At 35.4% G+C, this 12971-nt stretch overlaps 1 protein-coding gene across 7 annotated transcripts in view; it reads left to right on the top strand.

Moving 5' to 3' along the window:
- The window catches only part of LOC118936807 (calcium/calmodulin-dependent protein kinase type II delta chain), a 108248-nt gene that overhangs the window by 69771 nt on the left and 25506 nt on the right, over positions 1–12971 (top strand). For all 7 annotated transcript variants that reach the window (XM_036934166.1, XM_036934163.1, XM_036934165.1 and 4 more), the window contains one exon: positions 12158–12233. In XM_036934166.1, the coding sequence (XP_036790061.1) occupies positions 12158–12233 (76 nt within the window). The remainder of the gene's footprint in view (positions 1–12157; positions 12234–12971) is intronic.

Here is a 12971-nt window from a genome sequence, read left to right as displayed (position 1 = left end):
GTAAGTCCCCTTTTGTTGGGGTAGAGATCATGACTATATCCCGCCTCTACCTCCCGTCCCCTCTCTTCAGCCATTCTGGAGAAACCTGTCCCTGTTCCTAGTCTCTGTCCCCCTCTACTCCCTCCTTATCAGTCCAGAGTAAGTCCCCTTCTAATGGGGTGGAAACCCTGGCCATGTCTCCTGTACTCCCTGTGCCTCCACTCAACCACTCTGGAGAAACCTGTCTCTTGTCCCTCTGTCATTTCCCCCTGTCTCTGTCCCCCTGTCTCTGTGTCCTTGTCCCCCTGTCTCTGTCCTCCTTTCTGTGTCCCCCTGTCTCCTGTCCCTCTGTCTCCTGTCCCCATGTCTCATTTCCCCCTGTCTCTGTCCCCCTGTCTCTTTCCCCCTGTCCCCGTCTCTGTCCCCCTCTCTGTGTCCCTGTCCCCATCTCTGTCCTCCTTTGTGTCCCCCTGTCTCCTGTCCCTCTTTCTCCTGTCCCCATGTCTCATTTCCTCCTGTCTCTGACCCCTTTCTGTGTCTCTCTGTCCCCCTGTGCCTGTCCCCTGTCTCTGTCCCCCCGTCTCTGTCCCCCTGGTCTCTGTCCCCCTGTCTCTGTCCCCCTGTCTCTGTCCCCCCGTCTCTGTCCCCCCGTCTCTGTCCCCCTGTCTCTGTCCCCCCGTCTCTGTCCCCCTGTCTCTGTCCTCCTTTCTGTGTCCCCCTGTCCCTGTCCCCCTGTCACTGTCCCCCTGTCACTATCCCCCTGTCCCTTGAGAAGATAAACCATAAACACGCACATTATTTCTGGCTGAGCGACTGAGTCAAAGGCCGCATTTCCAGGCTGACGACATTGCAGACGCCTGCAGATCTCACAACACCTGGATGGATATTTAACATATCAGCTAACCACACCACATGATGTAGTAATCTGATCTATTAACTAACCACATCACATGATGTAGTAATCTGATCTATTAACTAACCACATCACATGATGTAGTAATCTGATCTATTAACTAACCACATCACATGATGTAGTAATCTGATGATCTATTAACTAACCACATCACATGATGTAGTAATCTGATCTATTAACTAACCACATCACATGATGTAGTAATCTGATGATCTATTAACTAACCACATCACATGATGTAGTAATCTGATCTATTAACTAACCACATCACATGATGTAGTAATCTGATCTATTAACTAACCACACCACATGATGTAGTAATCTGATGATCTATTAACTAACCACACCACATGATGTAGTAATCTGATCTATTAACTAACCACATCACATGATATAGTAATCTGATCTATTAACTAACCACATCACATGATGTAGTAATCTGATCTATTAACTAACCACACCACATGATGTAGTAATCTGATCTATTAACTAACCACATCACATGATGTAGTAATCTGATGATCTATTAACTAACCACATCACATGATGTAGTAATCTGATGATCTATTAACTAACCACATCACATGATGTAGTAATCTGATGATCTATTAACTAACCACATCACATGATGTAGTAATCTGATGATCTATTAACTAACCACATCACATGATGTAGTAATCTGATGATCTATTAACTAACCACATCACATGATGTAGTAATCTGATCTATTAACTAACCACATCACATGATGTAGTAATCTGATGATCTATTAACTAACCACATCACATGATGTAGTAATCTGATCTATTAACTAACCACATCACATGATGTAGTAATCTGATCTATTAACTAACCACATCACATGATGTAGTAATCTGATGATCTATTAACTAACCACATCACATGATGTAGTAATCTGATCTATTAACTAACCACATCACATGATGTAGTAATCTGATCTATTAACTAACCACATCACATGATGTAGTAATCTGATCTATTAACTAACCACACCACATGATGTAGTAATCTGATCTATTAACTAACCACACCACATGATGTAGTAATCTGATGATCTATTAACTAACCACACCACATGATGTAGTAATCTGATCTATTATCTAACCACATCACATGATGTAGTAATCTGATGATCTATTAACTAACCACATCACATGATGTAGTAATCTGATCTATTAACTAACCACACCACATGATGTAGTAATCTGATCTATTAACTAACCACATCACATGATGTAGTAATCTGATCTATTAACTAACCACATCACATGATGTAGTAATCTGATCTATTAACTAACCACATCACATGATGTAGTAATCTGATGATCTATTAACTAACCACATCACATGATGTAGTAATCTGATGATCTATTAACTAACCACATCACATGATGTAGTAATCTGATCTATTAACTAACCACATCACATGATGTAGTGATCTGATCTATTAACTAACCACATCACATGATATAGTAATCTGATCTATTAACTAACCACATCACATGATGTAGTAATCTGATCTATTAACTAACCACATCACATGATATAGTAATCTGATCTATTAACTAACCACATCACATGATGTAGTAATCTGATGATCTATTAACTAACCACACCACATGATGTAGTAATCTGATGATCTATTAACTAACCACATCACATGATGTAGTAATCTGATCTATTAACTAACCACATCACATGATGTAGTAATCTGATCTATTAACTAACCACATCACATGATGTAGTAATCTGATGATCTATTAACTAACCACATCACATGATGTAGTAATCTGATGATCTATTAACTAACCACATCACATGATGTAGTAATCTGATCTATTAACTAACCACATCACATGATGTAGTAATCTGATCTATTAACTAACCACACCACATGATGTAGTAATCTGATCTATTAACTAACCACATCACATGATGTAGTAATCTGATCTATTAACTAACCACACCACATGATGTAGTAATCTGATGATCTATTAACTAACCACATCACATGATGTAGTAATCTGATGATCTATTAACTAACCACATCACATGATGTAGTAATCTGATGATCTATTAACTAACCACATCACATGATGTAGTAATCTGATCTATTAACTAACCACATCACATGATGTAGTAATCTGATCTATTAACTAACCACATCACATGATGTAGTAATCTGATGATCTATTAACTAACCACATCACATGATGTAGTAATCTGATCTATTAACTAACCACACCACATGATGTAGTAATCTGATCTATTAACTAACCACATCACATGATGTAGTAATCGGATCTATTAACTAACCACATCACATGATGTAGTAATCTGATCTATTAACTAACCACATCACATGATGTAGTAATCTGATGATCTATTAACTAACCACATCACATGATGTAGTAATCTGATCTATTAACTAACCACACCACATGATGTAGTAATCTGATCTATTAACTAACCACATCACATGATGTAGTGATCTGATCTATTAACTAACCACATCACATGATGTAGTAATCTGATCTATTAACTAACCACATCACATGATGTAGTAATCGGATCTATTAACTAACCACATCACATGATGTAGTAATCTGATGATCTATTAACTAACCACATCACATGATGTAGTAATCGGATCTATTATCTAACCACATCACATGATGTAGTAATCTGATCTATTAACTAACCACATCACATGATATAGTAATCTGATCTATTATCTAACCACATCACATGATGTAGTAATCTGATCTATTAACTAACCACATCACATGATGTAGTAATCTGATCTATTAACTAACCACATCACATGATGTAGTAATCTGATGATCTATTAACTAACCACATCACATGATGTAGTAATCTGATCTATTAACTAACCACATCACATGATGTAGTAATCTGATCTATTAACTAACCACATCACATGATGTAGTAATCTGATGATCTATTAACTAACCACACCACATGATGTAGTAATCGGATCTATTAACTAACCACATCACATGATGTAGTAATCTGATGATCTATTAACTAACCACACCACATGATGTAGTAATCTGATCTATTAACTAACCACATCACATGATGTAGTAATCTGATGATCTATTAACTAACCACACCACATGATGTAGTAATCGGATCTATTAACTAACCACATCACATGATGTAGTAATCTGATCTATTAACTAACCACATCACATGATGTAGTAATCTGATCTATTAACTAACCACATCACATGATGTAGTAATCTGATCTATTAACTAACCACATCACATGATGTAGTAATCTGATCTATTATCTAACCACATCACATGATGTAGTAATCTGATCTATTAACTAACCACATCACATGATGTAGTAATCTGATGATCTATTAACTAACCACATCACATGATGTAGTAATCTGATCTATTAACTAACCACATCACATGATGTAGTAATCTGATCTATTAACTAACCACACCACATGATGTAGTAATCTGATCTATTAACTAACCACATCACATGATGTAGTAATCTGATCTATTAACTAACCACATCACATGATGTAGTAATCTGATCTATTATCTAACCACATCACATGATGTAGTAATCTGATCTATTAACTAACCACATCACATGATGTAGTAATCTGATCTATTATCTAACCACATCACATGATGTAGTAATCTGATCTATTAACTAACCACATCACATGATGTAGTAATCTGATCTATTATCTAACCACATCACATGATGTAGTAATCTGATCTATTAACTAACCACATCACATGATGTAGTAATCTGATCTATTATCTAACCACATCACATGATGTAGTAATCTGATCTATTAACTAACCACATCACATGATGTAGTAATCTGATCTATTAACTAACCACACCACATGATGTAGTAATCTGATCTATTAACTAACCACACCACATGATGTAGTAATCTGATCTATTAACTAACCACATCACATGATGTAGTAATCTGATCTATTAACTAACCACACCACATGATATAGTAATCTGATCTATTAACTAACCACACCACATGATGTAGTAATCTGATGATCTATTAACTAACCACACCACATGATGTAGTAATCTGATCTATTAACTAACCACATCACATGATGTAGTAATCTGATCTATTAACTAACCACATCACATAGTAATCTGATCTATTAACTAACAACACCACATGATGTAGTAATCTGATCTATTAACTAACCACATCACATGATGTAGTAATCTGATCTATTAACTAACCACATCACATGATGTAGTAATCTGATCTATTAACTAACCACACCACATGATGTAGTAATCTGATCTATTAACTAACCACATCACATGATGTAGTAATCTGATCTATTAACTAACCACATCACATGATGTAGTAATCTGATCTATTAACTAACCACACCACATGATGTAGTAATCTGATCTATTAACTAACCACATCACATGATGTAGTAATCTGATCTATTAACTAACCACACCACATGATGTAGTAATCTGATCTATTAACTAACCACACCACATGATGTAGTAATCTGATCTATTAACTAACCACATCACATGATGTAGTAATCTGATGATCTATTAACTAACCACATCACATGATGTAGTGATCTGATCTATTAACTAACCACACCTCATGATGTAGTAATCTGATCTATTAACTAACCACATCACATGATGTAGTAATCTGATCTATTAACTAACCACATCACATAGTAATCTGATCTATTAACTAACCACATCACATAGTAATCTGATCTATTAACTAACCACATCACATAGTAATCTGATCTATTAACTAACCACATCACATAGTAATCTGATCTATTAACTAACCACATCACATAGTAATCTGATCTATTAACTAACCACATCGCATGATGTAGTAATCTGATCTATTAACTAACCACATCACATAGTAATCTGATCTATTAACTAACCACATCACATAGTAATCTGATCTATTAACTAACCACATCACATGATGTAGTAATCTGATCTATTAACTAACCACACCACATGATGTAGTAATCTGATCTATTAACTAACCACATCACATGATGTAGTAATCTGATCTATTAACTAACCACATCACATAGTAATCTGATCTATTAACTAACCACATCACATAGTAATCTGATCTATTAACTAACCACATCACATAGTAATCTGATCTATTAACTAACCACATCACATAGTAATCTGATCTATTAACTAACCACATCACATAGTAATCTGATCTATTAACTAACCACATCACATAGTAATCTGATCTATTAACTAACCACATCACATAGTAATCTGATCTATTAACTAACCACACCACATGATGTAGTAATCTGATCTATTAACTAACCACATCACATGATGTAGTAATCTGATCTATTAACTAACCACACCACATGATGTAGTAATCTGATCTATTAACTAACCACACCACATGATGTAGTAATCTGATCTATTAACTAACCACATCACATGATGTAGTAATCTGATCTATTAACTAACCACACCACATGATGTAGTAATCTGATCTATTAACTAACCACACCACATGATGTAGTAATCTGATGATCTATTAACTAACCACATCACATGATGTAGTAATCTGATCTATTAACTAACCACATCACATGATGTAGTAATCTGATCTATTAACTAACCACATCACATAGTAATCTGATCTATTATCTAACCACATCACATAGTAATCTGATCTATTATCTAACCACACCACATGATATAGTAATCTGATCTATTAACTAACCACATCACATGATGTAGTAATCTGATGATCTATTAACTAACCACATCACATGATGTAGTAATCTGATGATCTATTAACTAACCACATCACATGATGTAGTAATCTGATCTATTAACTAACCACATCACATGATGTAGTAATCTGATCTATTAACTAACCACATCACATGATGTAGTAATCTGATCTATTAACTAACCACATCACATGATATAGTAATCTGATCTATTAACTAACCACACCACATGATGTAGTAATCTGATGATCTATTAACTAACCACATCACATGATGTAGTAATCTGATCTATTAACTAACCACGTCACATGATGTAGTGATCTGATCTATTAACTAACCACATCACATGATGTAGTAATCTGATCTATTAACTAACCACATCACATGATGTAGTAATCTGATCTATTAACTAACCACACCACATGATGTAGTAATCTGATCTATTAACTAACCACATCGCATGATGTAGTAATCTGATCTATTAACTAACCACATCACATGATGTAGTAATCTGATCTATTAACTAACCACGTCACATGATGTAGTGATCTGATCTATTAACTAACCACATCACATGATGTAGTAATCTGATCTATTAACTAACCACACCACATGATGTAGTAATCTGATCTATTAACTAACCACATCGCATGATGTAGTAATCTGATCTATTAACTAACCACATCACATGATATAGTAATCTGATCTATTAACTAACCACACCACATGATGTAGTAATCTGATCTATTAACTAACCACACCACATGATATAGTAATCTGATCTATTAACTAACCACATCACATGATATAGTAATCTGATCTATTAACTAACCACCTCACATAGTAATCTGATCTATATACTAACCACATCACATGATATAGTAATCTGATCTATTAACTAACCACATCACATGATGTAGTAATCTGATCTATTAACTAACCACCTCACATAGTAATCTGATCTATTAACTAACCACACCACATGATGTAGTAATCTGATCTATTAACTAACCACACCACATGATGTAGTAATCTGATCTATTAACTAACCACACCACATGATATAGTGATCTGATCTATTAACTAACCACATCACATGATGTAGTAATCTGATCTATTAACTAACCACATCACATGATGTAGTAATCTGATGATCTATTAACTAACCACATCACATGATGTATTAATCTGATCTATTAACTAACCACATCACATGATGTAGTAATCTGATCTATTAACTAACCACACCACATGATGTAGTAATCTGATCTATTAGCTAACCACATCACATGATGTAGTAATCTGATGATCTATTAACTAACCACATCACATGATGTATTAATCTGATCTATTAACTAACCACATCACATGATGTAGTAATCTGATCTATTAACTAACCACATCACATGATGTAGTAATCTGATGATCTATTAACTAACCACACCACATGATATAGTAATCTGATCTATTAACTAACCACACCACATGATGTAGTAATCTGATCTATTAACTAACCACACCACATGATGTAGTAATCTGATCTATTATCTAACCACATCACATGATGTAGTAATCTGATCTATTAGCTAACCACATCACATGATGTAGTAATCTGATGATCTATTAACTAACCACATCACATGATGTAGTAATCTGATGATCTATTAACTAACCACATCACATGATGTATTAATCTGATCTATTAACTAACCACATCACATGATGTAGTAATCTGATCTATTAACTAACCACATCACATGATATAGTAATCTGATCTATTAACTAACCACACCACATGATGTAGTAATCTGATCTATTAACTAACCACACCACATGATGTAGTAATCTGATCTATTAACTAACCACACCACATGATGTAGTAATCTGATCTATTAACTAACCACACCACATGATGTAGTAATCTGATCTATTAACTAACCACATCACATGATGTAGTAATCTGATCTATTAACTAACCACATCACATGATGTAGTAATCTGATCTATTAACTAACCACATCACATAGTAATCTGATCTATTAACTAACCACACCACATGATGTAGTAATCTGATCTATTAACTAACCACATCACATGATATAGTAATCTGATCTATTAACTAACCACATCACATGATGTAGTAATCTGATCTATTAACTAACCACATCACATGATATAGTAATCTGATGATCTATTATCTAACCACACCACATGATGTAGTAATCTGATCTATTAACTAACCACATCACATGATATAGTAATCTGATCTATTAACTAACCACATCACATGATGTAGTAATCTGATCTATTAACTAACCACATCACATGATGTAGTAATCTGATCTATTAACTAACCACATCACATGATGTAGTAATCTGATCTATTAACTAACCACACCACATGATGTAGTAATCTGATCTATTAACTAACCACATCACATGATGTAGTAATCTGATCTATTAACTAACCACATCACATGATGTAGTGATCTGATCTATTAACTAACCACACCACATGATGTAGTAATCTGATGATCTATTAACTAACCACATCACATGATGTAGTAATCTGATCTATTAACTAACCACATCACATGATGTAGTAATCTGATGATCTATTAACTAACCACACCACATGATGTAGTAATCTGATCTATTAACTAACCACATCACATGATGTAGTGATCTGATCTATTAACTAACCACACCACATGATATAGTAATCTGATGATCTATTAACTAACCACATCACATGATGTAGTAATCTGATGATCTATTAACTAACCACACCACATGATGTAGTAATCTGATGATCTATTAACTAACCACATCACATGATGTAGTAATCTGATCTATTAACTAACCACATCACATGATGTAGTAATCTGATCTATTAACTAACCACATCACATGATGTAGTAATCTGATCTATTAACTAACCACACCACATGATGTAGTAATCTGATCTATTAACTAACCACATCACATGATGTAGTAATCTGATCTATTAACTAACCACACCACATGATGTAGTAATCTGATCTATTAACTAACCACATCACATGATGTAGTAATCTGATCTATTAACTAACCACATCACATGATGTAGTAATCTGATGATCTATTAACTAACCACACCACATGATGTAGTAATCTGATCTATTATCTAACCACACCACATGATGTAGTAATCTGATCTATTAACTAACCACATCACATGATGTAGTAATCTGATCTATTAACTAACCACATCACATGATGTAGTAATCTGATCTATTAACTAACCACATCACATGATGTAGTAATCTGATCTATTATCTAACCACACCACATGATGTAGTAATCTGATCTATTAACTAACCACATCACATAGTAATCTGATCTATTAACTAACCACACCACATGATGTAGTAATCTGATCTATTATCTAACCACATCACATGATGTAGTAATCGGATCTATTAACTAACCACATCACATGATGTAGTAATCTGATGATCTATTAACTAACCACATCACATGATGTAGTAATCTGATGATCTATTAACTAACCACACCACATGATGTAGTAATCTGATCTATTAACTAACCACATCACATGATGTAGTGATCTGATCTATTATCTAATCACATCACATGATGTAGTAATCTGATCTATTAACTAACCACACCACATGATATAGTAATCTGATCTATTAACTAACCACACCACATGATGTAGTAATCTGATCTATTAACTAACCACACCACATGATGTAGTAATCTGATCTATTAACTAACCACACCACATGATGTAGTAATCTGATCTATTAACTAACCACACCACATGATGTAGTAATCTGATCTATTAACTAACCACACCACATGATGTAGTAATCTGATCTATTAACTAACCACATCACATGATATAGTAATCTGATCTATTAACTAACCACACCACATGATGTAGTAATCTGATCTATTAACTAACCACACCACATGATGTAGTAATCTGATCTATTAACTAACCACATCACATGATGTATTAATCTGATGATCTATTAACTAACCACACCACATGATGTAGTAATCTGATCTAATAACTAACCACACCACATGATGTAGTAATCTGATGATCTATTAACTAACCACACCACATGATGTAGTAATCTGATGATCTATTAACTAACCACACCACATGATGTAGTAATCTGATGATCTATTAACTAACCACATCACATGATGTAGTAATCTGATGATCTATTAACTAACCACACCACATGATGTAGTAATCTGATCTATTAACTAACCACATCACATGATGTAGTAATCTGATCTATTAACTAACCACACCACATGATGTAGTAATCTGATCTATTAACTAACCACATCACATGATGTAGTAATCTGATCTATTAACTAACCACATCACATGATGTAGTGATCTGATCTATTAACTAACCACACCACATGATGTAGTAATCTGATGATCTATTAACTAACCACATCACATGATGTAGTAATCTGATCTATTAACTAACCACATCACATGATGTAGTAATCTGATCTATTAACTAACCACATCACATGATGTAGTAATCTGATCTATTAACTAACCACATCACATGATGTAGTGATCTGATCTATTAACTAACCACATCACATGATGTAGTAATCTGATCTATTAACTAACCACACCACATGATGTAGTAATCTGATGTATTAACTAACCACATCACATGATGTAGTAATCTGATCTATTAACTAACCACATCACATGATGTAGTAATCTGATCTATTAACTAACCACATCACATGATGTAGTAATCTGATCTATTAACTAACCACATCACATGATGTAGTAATCTGATCTATTAACTAACCACATCACATGATGTAGTAATCTGATGATCTATTAACTAACCACATCACATGATGTAGTAATCTGATCTATTAACTAACCACATCACATGATGTAGTAATCTGATGATCTATTAACTAACCACATCACATGATGTAGTAATCTGATCTATTAACTAACCACATCACATGATGTAGTAATCTGATGATCTATTAACTAACCACATCACATGATGTAGTAATCTGATGATCTATTAACTAACCACATCACATGATGTAGTAATCTGATCTATTAACTAACCACATCACATGATGTAGTAATCTGATGATCTATTAACTAACCACATCACATGATGTAGTAATCTGATCTATTAACTAACCACATCACATGATGTAGTAATCTGATGATCTATTTAACATATCAACTAACCACATCACATGATATAGTAATCTGATGATCTATTTAACAGCCCTGATTTAATGTATGTCAGATTGTGTTGTTGGGCTAATGTTGACCTGAGGTTGTGGTGACGTTGTGGTGAGATTGTGGTGACGTTGTGGTCATGTTGTGGTCATGTTGTGTTTGTGTGTTTCCAGCTCGGAAGCAGGAGATCATCAAAGTCACAGAGCAGCTGATCGAATCCATCAACAACGGAGACTTCGAGGCCTACGCGTGAGTCCTGCTCTGTCTGTGTGTGTTTAGGGCTAGCACTACGCGTGAGTCCTGCTCTGTCTGTGTGTGTTTAGGGCTAGCACTACGCGTGAGTCCTGCTCTGTCTGTGTGTGTTTAGGGCTAGCACTACGCGTGAGTCCTGCTCTGTCTGTGTGTGTTTAGGGCTAGCACTACGCGTGAGTCCTGCTCTGTCTGTGTGTGTTTAGGGCTAGCACTACGCGTGAGTCCTGCTCTGTCTGTGTGTGTTTAGGGCTAGCACTACGCGTGAGTCCTGCTCTGTCTGTGTGTGTTCAGGGCTAGCACTACGCGTGAGTCCTGCTCTGTCTGTGTGTGTTTAGGGCTAGCACTACGCGTGAGTCCTGCTCTGTCTGTGTGTGTTTAGGGCTAGCACTACGCGTGAGTCCTGCTCTGTCTGTGTGTGTTTAGGGCTAGCACTACGCGTGAGTCCTGCTCTGTCTGTGTGTGTTTAGGGCTAGCACTACGCGTGAGTCCTGCTCTGTCTGTGTGTGTTTAGGGCTAGCACTACGCGTGAGTCCTGCTCTGTCTGTGTGTGTTTAGGGCTAGCACTACGCGTGAGTCCTGCTCTGTCTGTGTGTGTTTAGGGCTAGCACTACGCGTGAGTCCTGCTCTGTCTGTGTGTGTTTAGGGCTAGCACTACGCGTGAGTCCTGCTCTGTCTGTGTGTGTTTAGGGCTAGCACTACGCGTGAGTCCTGCTCTGTCTGTGTGTGTTTAGGGCT

Source organism: Oncorhynchus mykiss, chromosome 10, assembly GCF_013265735.2.
Source record: "Oncorhynchus mykiss isolate Arlee chromosome 10, USDA_OmykA_1.1, whole genome shotgun sequence".
Taxonomy (NCBI): Eukaryota; Metazoa; Chordata; class Actinopteri; order Salmoniformes; family Salmonidae; genus Oncorhynchus; species Oncorhynchus mykiss.
The sequence above is the reverse complement of the archived record's forward strand: the minus strand, read 5'-3'. Positions and strand labels throughout refer to the sequence as shown.